At 51.5% G+C, this 18285-nt stretch overlaps 1 protein-coding gene across 2 annotated transcripts in view; it reads right to left on the bottom strand.

Annotated features, from left to right (window-relative positions):
* Positions 1-18285, bottom strand: part of HDGFL2 (HDGF like 2) — an 18862-nt gene extending 577 nt beyond the window's left edge. The window contains exons 1-15 of one of the 2 annotated variants that reach the window (XM_036459894.2): positions 18105-18283; positions 15658-15734; positions 15429-15567; positions 7639-7830; positions 7060-7176; positions 6882-6953; positions 5324-5489; positions 5123-5198; positions 4708-5023; positions 3393-3496; positions 2338-2411; positions 2108-2178; positions 1645-1746; positions 1204-1417; positions 414-546 (exon numbers count right to left, since the gene is read on the bottom strand). In XM_036459894.2, coding sequence (XP_036315787.1) covers positions 414-546; positions 1204-1417; positions 1645-1746; positions 2108-2178; positions 2338-2411; positions 3393-3496; positions 4708-5023; positions 5123-5198; positions 5324-5489; positions 6882-6953; positions 7060-7176; positions 7639-7830; positions 15429-15567; positions 15658-15734; positions 18105-18176 — 1925 coding nt within the window. In that variant the 5' untranslated portion in view covers positions 18177-18283. Of the gene's footprint in view, positions 1-413; positions 547-1203; positions 1434-1644; positions 1747-2107; positions 2179-2337; positions 2412-3392; positions 3497-4707; positions 5024-5122; positions 5199-5323; positions 5490-6875; positions 6954-7059; positions 7177-7638; positions 7831-15428; positions 15568-15657; positions 15735-18104 lie in introns of those variants that run through there. The other variant, XR_004991858.2, reaches the window with a different exon arrangement.

Below are 18285 nucleotides of genomic sequence, written 5' to 3'. Positions count from 1 at the left end.
GCACGGTGGGGGTGAGCACACTGCCTGTCTGTCTATCTCCATCTAACAGCCCGAGGCTCATCCCGCCGTGCCCAACGCAGTGGGTGTGTGTTGAATGGTCTGGGGTTCTCAGCAGGCCGCACACCAGACCCGAGGATGCTTGTGACAGAGACTGCCTGCACCCATTCCTGGAGAGTTGGGAGGAAGCCCCTGTCCCTAGGATCTGATCCAGGGCAGCTCGCTCCCTCGACTGGGGCGTCCAGAGGGGTCTGCTGCGAAAGTAGGGGATGGGAGGCCAGCACATGGGGGCCAAGTCCCTGGGACCCTGACCATGATAAGCAGCCCAGACATCAGGGTGCCTTCTCAGCAAGTCGCCCCCACCCCCTGCTTTCTTAGAGTGTCACCCCCAGTGCCACAGCCCCAGGGACACTTACTCATTGTGTAACAAGTCTTCAGAGGAGCCCCCCACCGGCCCCTCTTCCGAGTTCTGTCCTTCCTCCTGTTCCTTGTCCTCCATGCTCCCACCCTTCTGGGATGTGGCCTCACCATTCACAGAGGCTGAGAGATCTGGGGGAGGAAAGGGCGTCATACGACACAGTGGTGCTATTGCCCAGGACCCGTCCCTTCCTTCTGAGAGCAGCTTTGGGACAGGGGACACTGCTGAAGGTCCCTGGCCCCATGTGTCCACAATCACCTCCACCTCCGTGCCTCCCAGCTGCATGGGGACTATCCGCTCCACTGGATAGTCCCCACGCTGGCTGAAAAAGGGAGGGGCCAGTAAATGAGGGCCTGCTGGGCTAGCCCCCAGGTTGCTGAGGCTTCTTCAGCGGAGCCAACCAAACATCAGTCTGAGCCAACCAAACATCAGTCTGAGGGGCTGCTCTAAGCATGTCATCAGGACCAGATGACCCCAGCAAGAACAACTCCCGCCCCAAAGGCCGCTGTCCTTGCTGGAAACATCCTTTTTCCTCAGCTCACCCATGACCCTCCAGCCCCAGCCCAAGGCCTCTGCCTCACAGGAATGTTCTCACACACACACACACACACACACACACACACACACAACCTCCTACACTGCCTGACTCTGAGAGTCCAGAGCCCGTGAGGGGCATAGGTGTGTGTGTGTACCAGGCACCAGCTGCCTTGGGAACACAGCCAGGCCTGCGCAGAGAGCACCAGGACACATCATATTGTTATCAGGGAGGAGCCCACCCAGCTCCTCACCAGCACCGGCCTCATCCTCTGCCCTCTCCGACGGGGCCTCCTCTCCAACTGGAGCCTCCTCAGGCTTCTCCGCCTCAGTCGGCTCCTTCTCCACTCCAGTCCTGGTTGCCTTCTGAATGGCCTCAATCTTTGGTCCCAGGACCCGAGACTTGAGCCGAGTGTAGACTTCTGCAGCCTTCTCCATCACCTCCTTGTTGGCCTTGTAACGGCGAATCTGCCCACCAAGAGGCCTGGCTCAGGGAGTGCAGTGGGCCTCATTCCCCCCCACCCCACCCTAGACCCTCCCTATTGCTGCCACCACCTGGGCACCTCCCACAGAGACTGGCACTCCCCTAGGCAGTCCACCAGCCCTCTCCTCACCGACCAAGGGCAGCTGTGGCTAGGAACACAGGCTCCCCAAGCAGACCCCAGCCTGCTTCCAACCCTGGGCTCCAACGGTACCTTTTTCAACGTGGCCACCACATCAGTGTTCTTCTGGAGGATATGTGAGGTCACCTGCAGGGTCCCAAGCTCCTCTAGTGCGTTCAAACACCTCTTCACATCCTGAGGGTGGGAAAGTAAGAAGTAAGGAGGGACAGCACCTAGGCGACCCAATGGGTCAGAGCAGGACGCCTTGGGGCTTTCCCTGTGGAAATAGCTGCCGAAAGACCCAGATTAAGAGGGTTCTTGGGTCCTGTCCACAGCGCCAGCTGGCAGGGACACTGAGCATTGCACATCAGGACGGCCCCCAGCTGGGGACACACAATAAAAACAATGGACCCCCCACCCCGTCCCATCAACCCCGAGGAACCCTGGATTTGCCTCAATTTCTGGAGACTTCTAAGGGAATTCTAGATATAAAGAGGTGGCAAGGACTGCTTCACTCAGAGAGAGTGGCTCTTTATGACCCTAAGGTGTGTCTTACCGGATTATCGACCTTGAGGGCAAACTTGATCTCGCTGTGCAGTTTCTGAAGCTTCTCCTCCACGGAAGGTTCTGTGGCCAGGAGAGAACGCACTGCCTGGGCCTAAGCTCCCAAACCGACTTGGCCACAGGCCTGAGCACTGGTACGTGACAGAAGTAGCCTGCCCCCTCCCGACCTCAGCAACCGTGGGCTGCAAGACCTTGGCAGCAACTGTGACAGCTGACCCTCACCTTTCTTCTTCTCGACCTTCTTGTCGGGTGGGAACCCCTCTGACCGCTTCCGGGTTCGTTCCACCTTCACGGGCCTGTGAAGACTCAATCCCTTTAGGCCTCTGATCAACATCCATGAAGCCAGCCTGCCCCAACCACTGCCATCCTCCCCAAGAAGGCCGGGAGCTATCGAAGAAAACCTTTAGGAGGCCCCAAAGCTGTCAGGGACCATTGAGACCTGATCTAAGACAGGCACCTGGGACAAAACACTTGAAATCTCCAAGTTCTTTCTTTGTTTTGTTTTTTTGTTTTGTTTTAAATATATTTTATTGATTTTTTAGAGAGGAAGGGAGAGAGATAGAGAGCTAGAAACGTAGATGAGAAACATCGACCAGCTGCCTCTTGCACAACCTCTACCGGGGATGTGCCCGCAACCAACGTACATGCCCTTGACCAGAATCCAACCTGGGACCTTTCAGTCTGCAGACTGACGCTCTACCACTAAGCCAAACCGGTTTCGGCTTTCTTTGTTTTTTTATACGTGGCTGAGGGTTAGTGTCTAGTACGTAAGACCCAGAGAGTAAGTTATAAAAAGGCGATCCACCTGGATATCCATAGGCAACAGTAACACTCATTAACACGGTTTCAGTTCTATACTCTACTTGGCAGTCAGGCTGCAAGTTCCCAGTGGACAGATTCCAACCGATGGCTAGAATTCCACTTCAAAATGTTGGAGATGTGCTGGCCCCACAACTCAGTGGGTCTTGGACTTAAAAAGCCCGAGAACCACTGGTCTGGGGACAGTTCCCCCCTTCGGCACTGTTGACATCAGGGCCAGGTCATTCTCTGTGAGGGGATGGGGGCCATCCTGCATACTACGGTGCGTTGAGCATCCCTGGCCCCCATTCACTTGATGTCTGGAAAACCCCAGTCAAGGACAACAATCCTGAACAGGGGACACTTCAATAGGATCTGTTTACCAAACTAAATTTGGAAGCCCAGCCCCCCAGTGAGAGTGGGAACCTGGGGACCAGGGTGGACCTCGGGGAGCTATGGCAGACAGGCTGAGTGCCGACCTGGATCGAGGCTTCTCCTCAGGCCGCCCTTTCTTCTCCTTCTGGCTGGGTCTCCTCACAGACTCTGTGCTTTGTGGCTGCAACTTCTTAGCTGATTTCTTCACCTGCAGCAGCAACACAGAGGGGCTGGAATGGCAGGGGCTGGCTCTGAACTCCTGAGCCATCCCCCGTGGGAAGACACTTCCTGCCACCACCTTCACTGCTGGGCGCTGGCAGAATGGACAGGATGGAATGGGAAAGGTCCCGTGTCCCCTCCATCCCTGGCAGCAGATCTCAGGCCCTGAAAGGACTGCCAACAGTGGGGCAGCCCTTTGTATTCCTTCTTCCAAGCAGGACACTTCCTGAGGCAGGGAACTTGGTCCCCCCTTTGGGACAAGGGAAAGGGACTGGGAGAGAACAGGGTGTTGTCAGGCTTTCTCCATTCCCACATGAAGTGGAATCCTGGTCTAGAACGTGATGGACCTTGGAAATCAGACTCTCGGATTCAGGCCCACACCAACACATGGTGCTTGATTGTCACCACTGCCCCTCACTGGCATCAGAGTCTTCCTGACTGCTCCCATGCTCACCCCACAAGCTGTTACCCATAATGGCCAGAGGACACATGTGAACATCTAAGTCACATCTACCCCTTGTCTGCACATAGACTTCAGGTCTCCCACCTCTCCCAGGGTGAAAGCCTAAGTCCTCCCCACTGTCCACAAGGCCCTGCACATCTTGTCTCCATTCCCTCCCTGCCCTCACCTTTTTCTCTCCCCCTGGCTCACTCTGACCCAGCCATACAACCCTTGTTCTTCCTGCAACATGCCATGCATAGTCTTGCCCCAGGACCTTTGCACAGGCTATGCCCACAGTCTAGGATGTTGCTCTCCAAGTTATCTTCCCACATCACCTTCCACTTAACTCAGATCCCTACATGTCACCTTCTCAACCGATGCCTTAGGGTCTACCCCATTTAAAATAGAAATCCTTTCATCTCAACACTTCATGTCCTTCCCTTTGCCTTAATCATCTTAGCACAGAACGCTCTGGAAAGCACCATATAACATGTTAATGTTGTCTACTCTTTCTCCCTCCCTCAGATATCAGGTCCTTACCATCAGGGGTTTCTGTGTGTCACCCACTGCTTTACCGCCACTCCCCCAGCACCCAGAACAGTGTCTAGTACACAACAGGTGCTCAATAAACATGCTGGATAAAGGAATGGACTTGCTTGAAAGGGTGGGTGTTAGGGAGAAGCCTCTTCAGTTATTCATGTTTCCCCATCACCCTCCCCCTCATGGGGCTACCAAGACCCCCACCAAGTTGGGCGCACCTCTCTCTCCAGCTCAGCCTCCGGCTCCGAGTCAGAGGAGGACTGGGGCCCCCGTCCCCGTCCCTTCCGGCCACGCTGCTTCCTGACGGGCTCTTCTTCATCCCTGACCTCATCGCCGCTGCTCGCCCCGCTGCCCCCTTGCAGGGCTTCCCCACGCTCAGCCCGTTCGCGCCTCCGCTCCTTCTCCTCCTTCTCCTGCTCCCGGAGCCGCCGCAGCTCTTCCTCCTGCTCCCGGCGCCGCCGGGCCTCCAGCTCCCGCCGCCGTTCTTCATCACGGCGCTTCCACTCGCTGATCCGGTCTACCTCCTCGCTGTCGCTGGGGGTGCGGGCCAATTAGAGAAGCGGCTGGTCCTCAGAAGGCACTGCTCCACACCCACCCACAGCCAGGCTGAGGATCCTACCAGCAGCAACCCACCTGTCACTGCTTGAGCTGCTCGGGGGCCGTTCAGGCTTCGGTTTCCGCCCGCGGGGTTTTGGGGGAGGCTTTTCAGCTACGAAAAAGGAAGGGGTGGCCTTCTTCTGCAATGTCCCCCAGGCAGGGCAAGGGGCCCCCACAGGCCCGCCCAGAGGGGAAGGCCCCAGGGAACCAGGTCAGAACCAGTGCCAGCTACCCTACCTGGCTTCCTGCCCCTGGGAGGTTTCTTCACGGACACGTCAGAGTCTGAGGAGGAGGACGAGGAGGCCAAAGAGGAGGAAGAGGCTGACCTGGTCACGGCCACTGGCTCAACTTTGACCCCTTCAGATTCCGGTATGGAGTCTGAGTCAGAGGCCGATGGTGGCTTCTGGAAGAGACCAGGGCATGGAGGTGAGAGAGCAGACCCCAGCACCCCTTATGGCCCCCAACCCACAAAATTTCACCTCCTCCAAATTAAAAAAGCTTTTTTAGGCTTAGAATCACAGGCAGCCCTGGATGTGCTTCCAGCTGCCTGATCCTTCACCTTGGTCACAGGGCATAATCTCCCCAGATCTCCCTCCTCCTGGGTGAAATGCAAGGATTTTCCCCAGTGGCAAGAGCTTTTTAAAATCTTGCCTGGAGGCCCAATCAGATGCTCTGCCCTCTTCCACTGTCTCTGTCCCCAAGCTCCCGAGTTCCCAGCACACACTTGTACACGCACACTCTTGTACATGCACACTCAAATCCACGTTTATACATGCACACACTACACATAATACTTGTATATAACTCACAGATAGCTCATACATGCCAGATAACACACTCATATACATGCGCACACTTGTGCAGGTATGCACATGCTCATACACACACTTGCACATACAATTCATATATTAATACAAATATACACATACAACACACAGCTTTCTCTCTCCCATACACACACACATACACACATACACATACACACACACACACACACACACACACACACACACACGATAATTAAGAGTGCTTCACTCCCTTCTGATGCCAACACCAGTAAAAGACAGGAGCTGCAAAAATAGGTCATCTGCTCAGGGAAGTGCTCTGCACACATGGCACTCAGAAACTAGGGGTTGAGCCGAGACCGGTTTGGCTCAATGGATAGAGCGTCGGCTTGGGGACTGAAAGGTCCCGGGTTCGATTCCGGTCAAGGGCATGTACCTTGGTTGTGGGCACATCCCCAGTAGGGGGTGTGCAAGAGGCGGCTGATCGATGACTCTCTCTCATCGATGTTTCTAACTCTCTATCTCTCTCCCTTCCCCTCTGTACAAAATCAATAAAATATATTTAAAAAAAAAAGAAACTAGGGGTTGAGGCCATCAGTGAAACTAGAGGAGGAAGTTGGCAGTCCCCTGGCCTATGCCCTATCCTCCTCCAAAGAGGACCCCACTCTAACTGTGGACAGTGGTTGGTGACCTTGGAGAGAAGCTCTAAGAGTTTCTCCCAGGTAAGCATGAAAAAAGAAAAATTACCCCTAGCCTGGCTGGTATTGCTCAGTGGTTGAGCGTCAACCCAGGAATTAAGTGGTCACCAGTTTGATTCCTGGTCAGGGCACATGCCCAGGCTCAATCCCCAGTAGGAGGCGTGCAGGAGGCAGCCAATCAATAATTCTCTCTCATCACTGATGTTTCTATCTCTCTCTCCCTTCCTCTTGGAAATCAGTAACGATATATTTAACAAAAATAAATAAAGGAAATGAAAACAAACTTAAGAAAAAAACACAACACACCTCTACCTTTTTCTTCCGTCCTGCCAGGGGGCCCCGCCGTGGCACCCGAACCATGGCTTTCTTCTCAGGGGTGAAATCCTGGGCAGAGAGAAGAGAGCTGAACAGAATTCACCTGGCTGGCCACTGCTTGGCCCCCACCTGTGCATCTCTCCCCACCCACCCAAGGAGCAAACCACCTGCTCACCTGGTCACTGGTCTTCTCTGACTCAGATGAGCTTTCAGAGTTCTCCTCCTCAGATGGGGACACACTAGCCTGATCCAGGTCACTGGAGGCCTTCCGGGCTCGTTTTGAGACCGACATCTGGAGGGAGAGCAACCCAAACAGACCAGAAAAGCAATGTGCTCAACAGCCTCCCATGGACCCCTCTTATCCCGGGAAAGAGCTCAAACTCTACAACAGGAGTGGGCAATTCTGGCCCAAGAGCCTATAAGGCCCAAGAAATCATTTGGTCTGGCCAGCCAAAGAATTAGGAGTCAGTTAATTAAATGTTTGACCAAATATAGCTGGTTAATTTTTAAGTTGATAGTTTTGTCTGGCTCAAGAATGATGTTATAAGTATCCAAGTGGCCCTAGGCAGAATAATGGTTCCCCACCCCTGCTCCGGAACTTTTAATGAGGTCAACTGGGACCCTTCATGAATCTGATTTAAAAAACAGGAGTGGGTAAGTAAGCTGCAAGATGCAACTTCAAGCTGGAAGGAGAAAGAGTCAGGGCACTTACTAGCCCGGTAGGCCAGGTGTACCTGCCCCACCGCACCCCTACCTTCAAGGTTGATGCTTTTCGCTTCAGACTGCTGTTGTCACTGCTCTTGTCTGAGTCCGAATCGCTCTCCATCCTGTCGCTGGCGGCTGCAGTAGTCACGGCTGTAACAGTCATGACCCCCCTGTCCTCATCGTCCTCACTCCTGCCTGCTGTGTCAGCTTCAGGGGCCTCACTGTCAGAAGAACTCACCGGCTGTGGGGAGGGGGCAGAGACAGTGAGTCATTCTCAGGCTTGGGTGGATTTCCCTACCAGGCAGTGACCTAGAGGACAGCGCCCACCAGTGGCAGTGTCTTAAATGCCAGCTTTCCCAATGGGGAAACTTGAGGCCTAGAAAGCCCTGGGAACTGAGGCTGGAGGCTGAGATGGACAAAGCTATGATTCAAGCACTGTGGGACTCCTGGCAAAACCCTGGGCAAGTGACTTAAGCCTTTGAGTTTCTTTTCTTTTTTTTCTTTTTTTAATATATTTTATTGATTTTTTACAGAGAGGAAGGGAGAGGGAGAGCTAGAAACATTGATGAGAGAGAAACATCGACCAGCTGCCTCCTGCACACCCCCTACTGGGGATGTGCCCGCAACCAATGTACATGCCCTTGACCGGAATTGAATCTGGGACCTTTGAGTCCACAGACCGACGCTCTATCCACTGAGCCAAACTGGTTTCGGCAAGCCTTTTAGTTTCAATGAAGATTTCACCACTTTGGCCTCACAGGGCTATTGCAAGGATGAGACACAAGTGGAATGTGATGTACTTAGGACAGTGCCCAGACTGGCAAGACATCCATCAAGGCTTGCTTTTTATTGCTATTATTATTATTATTATTATTCTCATAAGTAAGAGAAGAAAGCTGATCTAACACGGTCTTAAACTTCAAGACACTGCTATTTCTGCTTTACCCCAAATTCCAATAGAATGGAATACTATTCAGCCATAAAGAGAGATGAAACTGACACAGCCTTAGGTGTGGCGTTTGTTCTATTTGAACCATATGCTAGGCTCATTTACAACTCACTTTTGGGAGGAGGTACTGGGTGCCAGGCACTGTAGTAGGTAGATGGTAAGCACACAGATATGAACAGAATATGACCCTGAGGAGCTTACAATCTAATGGGAGAAACCAACCATAGCCACCTGGACAGGCCAATGTCACACGGTGGTGAAGGGCAGCAATGAAGGGCAGCACATGAGTGGGAAGGGTCAGAGAGAGGTGTATGTCAAGTGGTGGGAGTATTTTGAACTGGGAGGGGGACCTCAGAAGACATGACATTTCAGCTGAGCATTTGTCCCAAGCATGCAAAGGGATAGGGGCTAGACGCATTTGGGAAGACAGGATTGGCATAAGTGAAGGTTCTCCTAAGAAATCTGAACAAGTGGGGGGTAAGGGGGGACGGGGAGAGGCACAGTGAAAGAAAAGCAAATGACAGCTGAGAGGCTGGGAGGTTAGGCAGGGCCAGGTGAGGCAGGAATTATCAAGACTCGAGATCAGGCAGATGGCACAATGATAGGCCATAGAGCTTTCTTGGGTCCCTTTTTAAACTTCTGTATGTTTTGTTTGTGTGAGGAAAACGGATGGGGCCCCGAGGTATTTAGCCATCATTCAGTCATTCAATGAATGTCACAGAATACCTACTATGTGCCTGACCCTGTGCTGGGGTTAGATACGAGTAAGACAGGGTCTCTGCCCTTGGGGACCTCATAGTCTAATGGGGATACAGACAAGTAAATGCAATTACAACACAGAATGAGGGGGGGCACCCAGCCTAATCCAAGGGTAAAATCTAACCAGGCTTTTTCACGGTATGTACCTCTTTTCTAAATAACTGATTATTTTTTAAGAATAAGATTGAGATTCTTAAAAGCCATATTCTCTGAAATCATGTGGAAACAACCCAAATGTCATACTGACAAATAAATAAAATGTGGGATTGCTATAGAATGGAATACTATTCAGCCATAAAAAAAGAATAAATCTCTGACACATGCTAACCAACAGGAGTGAACCTTGAAAGCATGCTTGGTGAGAGAAGACAAATACAAAGGCCAAATACATGATTCCATTCATATGAAATGTCCAGAATATGCAAATTCATCAAATCAGAAAGTAGGTTAGTAGTTCCTAGTGTTTGGGGGGGAGAGAATTGAGGGTGACTGCTAATGAAGAAGGTGGTTTCTTCGAGGGGTGATAGGAATGTTCTGGAATCGGATAGTAGTGATGGTTGCACAACATTGTGAAAGTATTAAAAGCCATGGTACCGTATGCTTTAAAATTCTGAATTTCAAGTTATGTGAATTTTATCCCAATTAAGAAAAAAGACACTACTCCAAAAAAGCCCCATTCTCTTGGTGTGACGACAGTTGGAGCTCAATGGATTAGAGCAGGGTTTGCACGCTAACTAAGAAAAAAGAAGGACCAAAAGGGCATGAGGACAGGAGAGGGCTGTACCAACGGGACAAACTAAGTGAGTCTAGAAAGAGGAGCAAGGAGAGGCGGAGGTCTGTGTGGCTGGGTGGCCAGGAGGAAGGAAGAGGGGTCATGAACAACTGGACAGAGGTTGAGGCCAAGTCCCAACAGCACATCAAAATAGGAGAGAATGGAAATGCGAGAGGAGTGTGGGCGCCACAGCTAGACCAGGGACAACAGTGACACAGGAAGGACCGAGTGGATGGAATGGCCGGGAGGGGATTCAGTCTGCCATTACTTCCCCACCCCACGCTCACTCTGTATATAAAGCCACTCTCTTCCCTCTCCGAGAAATTGAAGTCAGAAGCCCTCCCAGCCTTCACCACAATCCCTACTTAATGAGAGAAAAACGAGAATTCTGTGTTGACAGGACTTGGCAGCTCAGCACCAAACACCTTTTGTCTTCCTTGAATCACTGTGAGCTTAGGCAGAGAGGCAGGGCCGTGTCTGTATGGTTGACAAGATTAAAAAGTATAAAACTAAGTAGGTGTAGGCCCAAACCTAAAACGCTAGAAGAATCGCACCCTTATGGTGGGCTTCTGTCACACTGTCCTCCAGGACTGAGGAGCACCACTGGTAAACAGAGAAAGGAGATGCTACCCCGTTTGTAACTTAGAGAGTCAGTGACTAACTGGCTGGTCCAAAGATCTTTTGCAAGCCACCAAACACTGAGCTCATCACCTCTCTCTCTTCCCCCCTCCTCTCTTTCTCTCTCTGTGTATAAGTTGTGAAAGCCGTTATCCTCATTTTGCAGATGAGAAAAAAGCTGGCGTGACAAGATAACACAGCAAGTAAGTGTCAGAACTGGGATGCAAGGCACGTTCACCTTGGCCACTAAGCCTGGGTCCTGTACACAGCTGGTGCTTATTAGATGCCTCCTCACTTCTACCAAGCTCTTGATCAACTGTGCCTCCATGGGCCTGGATGAATGGACATGGTCCACAATTAAGGAAACTGAGACTCTGGAAGCTAAGTGACTTGCCCTATACTGTGCTTGTGGGTAGACCCAGGAACTCTGATCTGGGTCAGCCCATGGTATCTAAGTGCCTGCCAGCAAAGGTTTGGGGAACTCTGATCCATGTGGAGAAGTTGGGGGACATTTGGACACCCAGTGGCTGAGTGAGATGAGCACTCATTTCTCTCAACGTTTTTTTTGTTTTGTTGTTTTTTTAATATATATATACATATACATATACATATACATATACATATACATATATATATATATATATATATATATATATAGTGTGTGTGTGTGTGGTTGTGTGGAAGTTTTTTTAATATATTTTATTGATTCTTTTACACAGAGGAAGGGAGAGGGATAGAGAGCTAGAAACATCAATGAGAGAGAAACATCGAACAGCTGCCTCCTGCACACCCCCTATTGGGGATGTACCCACAACCAATGTACATGCCCTTGACCGGAATCGAACCTGGGACCTTTCAGTCCGCAGACCAATGCTCTATCCATTGAGCCAAACCGGTTTCGGCTTTCTCAACGTCTTAATGAATGTGGATGTGAAGGAGATGGAAAGGGAAGGTCAAATCCAGCCCAGCCTCCTCATTCCCAACTACTATCTTGCACTTACAAGGTACCTGACACACATTTGCTCACTTGAACCTAGGTTCAGGTGTCCACATAGCACTGCTTTTTTTTTTTAATAGATTGTTACTGATTTCAGAGTTGGATAGATAGAAACATCAAGGATGAGAGAGAATCATAGATCAGCTGTCACCTGCATGCCCCCACTGGGGATCGAGCCCATAACCCGGGCTTATACCCTAACCAGGAGTCAAACCGCAACGTCCTGGGTTCATGAGTTTATGCTCAACCACTAAGCCAAATTGGCCAGGCTAGCAGGCTAATTTTTAAGCCTACGAATAAATTGTCAATTTTGTAAGGCCTACGACAGCTATGAATTTCCAAATGGCCCTTGGCAGAAAAAAGGTTCCCCACCCCTGATGTAGAGGTTATTCTTGGGGCCTTCCTCCTCATCCTCCAGGCCTTTATCATGACTTCTATCAGCCAGAGGAAAAATAATTCACCCCGGAAGGCAGGAGGCCTAGCTTTTGGTCCCAGCTCAATTCTAACCAGCTTGAGAAGACCTTAGATAGGTCCCCTTACGTCTTCTCTATCGGTGATCCGATACATTAAATAGCATCCTTCTAGGTCAATGGTGTTCAACCAAGGGTGACTTTGTCCCTCATTTGGCAAGGTCTAGAGCACATGTGTCAAACACAAGGCCCGCGGGCCAAATCCGTCCCGCCAGGCCTTGCAATGTGGCCCGCACCACGCTGTCATCACTGCACTCCGCTGCGTTTCCATCACAATGACAGTTTATGACTGTTCAGTAAACCATTCGGCCCTCGATTTAGGCTGGATTTTAGATTTTGGCCCCTTCTCTGATTGAGTTCGACACCCCTAGTCTAGAGACTTTCTGGTTATCATGATGGGGTGCTCCTCACACTGTGTGCATGGGGCCAAAGATGCTGCTCAACATTCCATGGTGCCCAGGACAGCACCTCACAAAGAGGTCTCAGATTCCAGCGAGGTCCCTCTGGGCAATCAAGTAAACTCTCTGGGCCTTAGTTTGCTCATCTATAAAATGGGGAAAATACCACTGGCCCACCCCATTCTAGGATTACTGTGCGGATCAAAAGACAATGAAGTTGTAACCATAGCAAAATACCATTTTTCGCTGAAACCGGTTTGGCTAAGTGGATAGAGTATCAGCCTGCAGACTGAAAGGTCCCGGGTTCGATTCGTCTTGGGCATGTACCTTGGTTGCGGGCACATCCCCAGTAGGGAGTGTACAGGAGGCAGCCAATTAATGTTTCTCTCTCATCAATGTTTCTAACTCTCTCTCTCTCTCCCTTCCTCTCTGTAAAAAATCAATAAAATATATTTTTTAAAAATATATATACCACTTTTCACCTCCTGGCTTAGCTAAGGGATGTAGAATAGGCCTTGCCATACACTCCTGGCAGGAACACCAGGTGAGCTAAGGCTGTCAAAAAGAATGAGGCTATGCCAGGACCGGTTTGGCTCAATGGATAGAGTGTCGGCTTGGGGACTGAAGGGTCCCGGGTTCGATTCTGGTCAAGGGCATGTACCTTGGTTGCGGGCATATCCCCAGTGGGGGGTGTGCAAGAGGCAACTGATCGATGACTCTCTCTCATCGATGTTTCTGGCTCTCTATCTCTCTCCCTTCCTCTCTGTACAAAATCAATAAAATATATTAAAAAAAAAAAAAAAAAGAATGAGGCTATTCTCTGCATGTTGCCATGGGCCAGGCATCAGATATATTATTGGAGGGATAAAGCAAAGTAGAGAGTTATATGCTTTATAAAAGAAAGCTATAGGTTTTTATATGAATAAAAAATTCTGAAAGGATATAAGGAACTGGTAGCTGTGGCTATCTTAAGAGGAAATGGAAACAGAGTGACCAAGAGGCAAGAATGACTTTTCACTGTATGTCCCTTTTGTACCTTTTCAATTTTGTACCATGACTCTATATTCCCACCCAAAATGTAAAAATAAACTGCAAACTTAGAGGATAAAAAAAGAGACTGGTCAGGTACCATAAAGCAATGACTCTAAGTCTGTTGACTGGCTCCACCAGAAGCATCTAGAATGGGAAGAAAAACCCCAAGGTCCCCAGACCTCAGCCCTAAACTACTATACCTAAACCTCTAGGGGAGGAGGGGAGGGGTCCAGGGATCTAGCTTTTAAACCGATATTCCATCTGTAGGCATAGACTAGTTAGAGAACCAAACAGCAGTGATAAGCTCTCACACTCAGAGCTACTCTCAACATGGGGAGCCTGTACGGGCCTAGTTTAATGTCAAGGTCATAACATTTTTGAGTTCTGTTTCCTTGAGGGCAAGCATCTACACAGTGCTTAGCAAGCTGTGGGTGTGCAATAAATATTAAGTGGAGTGATGATTCATCAGGAGACAATAAGCTTAGGAAGTAACCAAACAGAACTTGAGGTGGGGCCAGAAAAAGATCTCATGAAACTCAACTACTTTAAAGACCTTCCGATTCCCAGTTAGGGACATGCAAAGCACAGGAAAAGAGTGGGTATCAAAGCAGGGGGACTTCTGTCTCCCAGACCCATCACTGGAGGTAAAGTCAAATACCCCCCCAACATGCACTAAATATGTGAGCCTGGTCCATCTGTTGAGTGAACCCTGAATTCTGGGCCATGAGCTCCTGGAAGGCAAGAAGTGTCAGTCATTTTGAATTCCTGGTCCGTAGCTGTGTGCAGGTGTCAGTATAGGAGTCTGCTGGATCAGATGGTGGACTGAGCCACAGGAGGAACACCCAAACCATCTTAAGATCCAGAGTTTTCAAGCAGGACCTGGCCCCACAGAACCAAGCCCCTCTCCAACTCCTGCTTCCCTCCCCACAGACCTTGCTGATAGTACTTTTCCTTCCTACCAGCCAAGCTCTGCCCACTTCGGTCAGTTTGCTCCCAGCTAATCTTGAGCCCACCCATCCTGAGGCCTGGCTGCTCCACCTCCCCACACCACCCACAGAAACCCCAAAAGCAGTGGTTAACAACATGGTGGAGAACCCCAGCCTAGCCTCCCCTCATCTGCATCTCACCCCAAAATACCCAGAGCAAGACACCCCTCTGCCATGCTTCTGCGGCCTTCCACAGCTTTCTATGAATTTAACTTCAACTTTTCTAGATCTTTCCCTTTCCTGAATGTTTTCTGATACCCATTTGTCACTAAGATGTCATCTCTATGATCCTTGGCATTTTTTTTCCACCCAAGCAAGAAGTCTCACATGTACTAACTGCTGTCTTTTCCGAGTCTAAAATCTGGCAGTAATGGCAGAAGTGGGGGTTATTATTAAAAGGAAAAGTGTTTTCCCTAGAAAACAAAAGGTGTTATAAGAGCTAACAACACTATAATAAATTCACACTAATCCCAGAGCAGTGGGTCTCACCAAGGGTAAGCCCACATCCATCCACCCCACCCAAGGGGCACTAGACAATGTCTGAGGACATACTTGGTTGTCACAACTGGGGGAGAGCAGGGGGAAGGAAGGATGCTCTTGGTACCAAGTGGGTGGGGGCCAGGAATGCTGCCTAACACTCTATAGTGCCCATGTCGCCATCTCCCCCCGCCACACACACACACAGAACGATCCAGCCCAGACTGTCAGTAGTACCAAGGGGGAGAAGCCCTGTCCCAGAAGCCTCTCCTTTTTCTATGAGACAAGCTAAGGCTACTTCTAGTCTCCAGGGCACATGAGCACCACCTGACTAGGCTCTGCAGACCCCACGACAGCTGTCCCCAACCCCAAGGTACTCACCAGAGAGGCACTGTAACTGGCGTGGGGATTGTTCTGGATCTCCCACAGTCCCTCATTGAAGCCTTTCCTCTTGTTGGGTTTCCCGTACTTTTCTTTCCACTTGTCGTAGGGAAATAGGTCTTTGGGTCCCAGGAAGGCTCTGGAAAGAGAAACCACAGCTGGTTCTAGTGAGCCAGGCCACCCTGGGAGGTACCCCTGGGGGAAATCAAGCCCAGTGAGGGACACTTACGTTTCATGTGTACCAAAGAAGAAGATGGGGTACTTGTTGGGTGGGGGCTTCACAGCACCATCAGCGATGTCATCAATCTGCAGTGAGAGGCCAGTAAGGGGTAGCTGAGGGGCAGGGCAACTTCACCCACTAACCGAGAAAATCGCCCAGAAATTAGCCAAGTTACTTAAGGGAAAGCATGCCTGGAGAAGGGAAGCCTTCAACCTAGGACGATGCATCACCTTCCAGTTAGGCATCTGCATTCCTATGTACCCTGCCCTCCCCCCTCAATTGCATATTTATCCCCTCCTCCACACACGGTTGTTCCCAAGGTAGGTGCTTCACCTGAGCAACGCCAAAAACAGTCCTCTGAGCAGCCCTGGGTGGGGCCAAGCTCTGCTTCTATGAACTACCAGGACCCTCCCACAAGAACCCCTCCCTCAAAGAGGGGAGCGGCTGGTGGGGTTGTTGGTCTATAAGAGGCTGCAGCAGGCAGCTCCAAAAATGCAGAGGGTGGGGGGTGGGCTGCAGGAGACAGGCCCTGAGCATCCAGGAAGTCCCACCCTCCCCTACAGGCCTATGGGCTCTGGCAGCTGTCAGTCACATCCCACTGGAGGTTAGCAGCCCCTTCACTTCCAATCAGGTGCTTGGAAATGTTCAGGGCTGAAGAGAGGCAGCTGAAAGGGGGTTGGAGAGGGAGAAGCTGGTACTCTGGAAAGAAGGGAAGTGCCCATAAAGTTTCATTGCTCTGGTGCCCTCCAAGAAAATAAGAGTGAGCAAATCAGGTTAAAATGGGTACCGGGTCCCCATTAATTCCTCAGCATTCTTTTCAATGCCTGGAGACTACTGAGACCTTCCCTGCTCTCCTCACTCAGCTTCCTTCCTGTTTTATAGGCTACTTTTCAAATCCTTGGCCCTGGGTTGTGGATCTCTGACATCCATCTCAAGCACCACACTCCCACACAGAAGCATCCCCAAACTCCATCACCCTGAGCTGAGGCCCAGCCCAACATGCTTTCCAGGCCACCTTCTGATCTGGCCTCACCCAGGGCCTGCCTCTGAGCTCACGGCCCAGACATCCTAGTAACAGCACTCGCTCTAAACTGGTCTCTGGTCCCTGAGCCTCTCCTGACATCCTATGGTGGCCTCCCTGCACCCAAACCCCCAGCACCAAGTACTGACCTTCGGCTTACTCTACCCAGAGGGAGGGAAGGTCCAGGCTGAAATCTCCAGCCACTTCACAGCACTGTTCTGGCCTCATCCTTTCACTGTCCCCTGCTACTACCTGAGCCTCGTACTCCCAACCCCCAAATTCCTTCAGTCCTAACCAGACATATTCCACCAATCTCAGCCCTGGGCAACTTTGGCACTAAGACCTGGGGTTGAAATAACCTCCAGATCCTCTTCCACACGGACCTGCCCTGAACAGTGCCTGGAACTTCACTCTGCAAACCTGATAAGGCTCAGGACTACCTTTCAGACCTGGATGGAATCCTTAGACCACCTAGGTTCTTTAGCTCACAGCTTCCTGCCAACGGGGTCCCCAAAGTCCCCTTGGCCCAGCCCCCTTCCGCCTCATATGCTCTCTTTTGGAACCCATCCTCCTTTACAAGGGGCTCCTCTCTGATACAAGCATCTTGGGAAGACTACCACACCCCAAGCCCTCCCTCCAGCTTCCTCCACCAGGCTCTGCGATGTGGGAGAGTCTCCCCAAACAAGTCTTATTCCAACCTCTAATGTCCCAGACGTTATCAGATCAAGTCTCTCAGCTCCAGTGACCTTATGAACAGAACCTCCAGCCCTCACCTCCCTCAGCCTTGACCCTCAAGCCTTTCTCCCTTACTGCACCCCTCACCCTGAGCCACCCTCACACATGGCCGCAGAGCCCTCAGAACTCGGCTTCCCCAATGAGGTCTTTCAGTGTGGGACGTCCCCTTCCCATCCATTTGATCCCTCTCCTCAAATCCCACGTTCCTCAGTTCCCCTCAGATTCACGGGTCTCCCTCAAACTCGAACCATGCCCGCTCAGGGCTCAGATCGCCCAAACCCAACATCCTTCAACTCTGGGACTCCCCGAAGCACACTTACCTCAGCCCGGGACCCCCAGAACCGCGGCTTGCTTTCCTCAGGTCTGCCCCCCCCCAAAAAAAAAAGGCGCACGAGTCCCTCAGGCCTGGGACCCCCCACCCCCAGATCCCCGGCGTGTGTGTGCCCCAGAACCAGGGTCCCCAAGACCTCTCAAGTACACAAGGCCCAAGGCTCCCCAGGCCCCCGGGCCCGGAGCTCCCAGACACCAGGCGTGTGGTATTTCAGGCCCGGGACCCCCAGACTTCCAAGAACGCGGGTTCCTCAGACTAGGGCCCCCCCTCCTCCCCCCAGAACCCGGGCGCACAAGTCTCTCCGGCCCTGGCCGTCTACTGCCCCACCCCCCCCACCCCCCGCCTGGCATATCTCCCGCGCGGCCTCACCCGGGCCGGCCAGTGCGGGTAGCCCTTCATCTTGGCAAACACCAAGTCCCCGGGCTTGAAGGCGTGCGGCATGCTGGCGGCGGGAAGCCCAGGCCGCGGGAAGCGGCGGTAGCGGCAGCAGCGGCAGCGGTGGAGGCGGCAGCGAGAGGCGAAGCCGGGGGCGGGAGCAGGGAGCGAAGGG

The sequence above is a fragment of the Pipistrellus kuhlii genome, unplaced genomic scaffold, assembly GCF_014108245.1.
Source record: "Pipistrellus kuhlii isolate mPipKuh1 unplaced genomic scaffold, mPipKuh1.p scaffold_m20_p_30, whole genome shotgun sequence".
NCBI classification, from domain to species: domain Eukaryota; kingdom Metazoa; phylum Chordata; class Mammalia; order Chiroptera; family Vespertilionidae; genus Pipistrellus; species Pipistrellus kuhlii.
The sequence above is the reverse complement of the archived record's forward strand: the minus strand, read 5'-3'. Positions and strand labels throughout refer to the sequence as shown.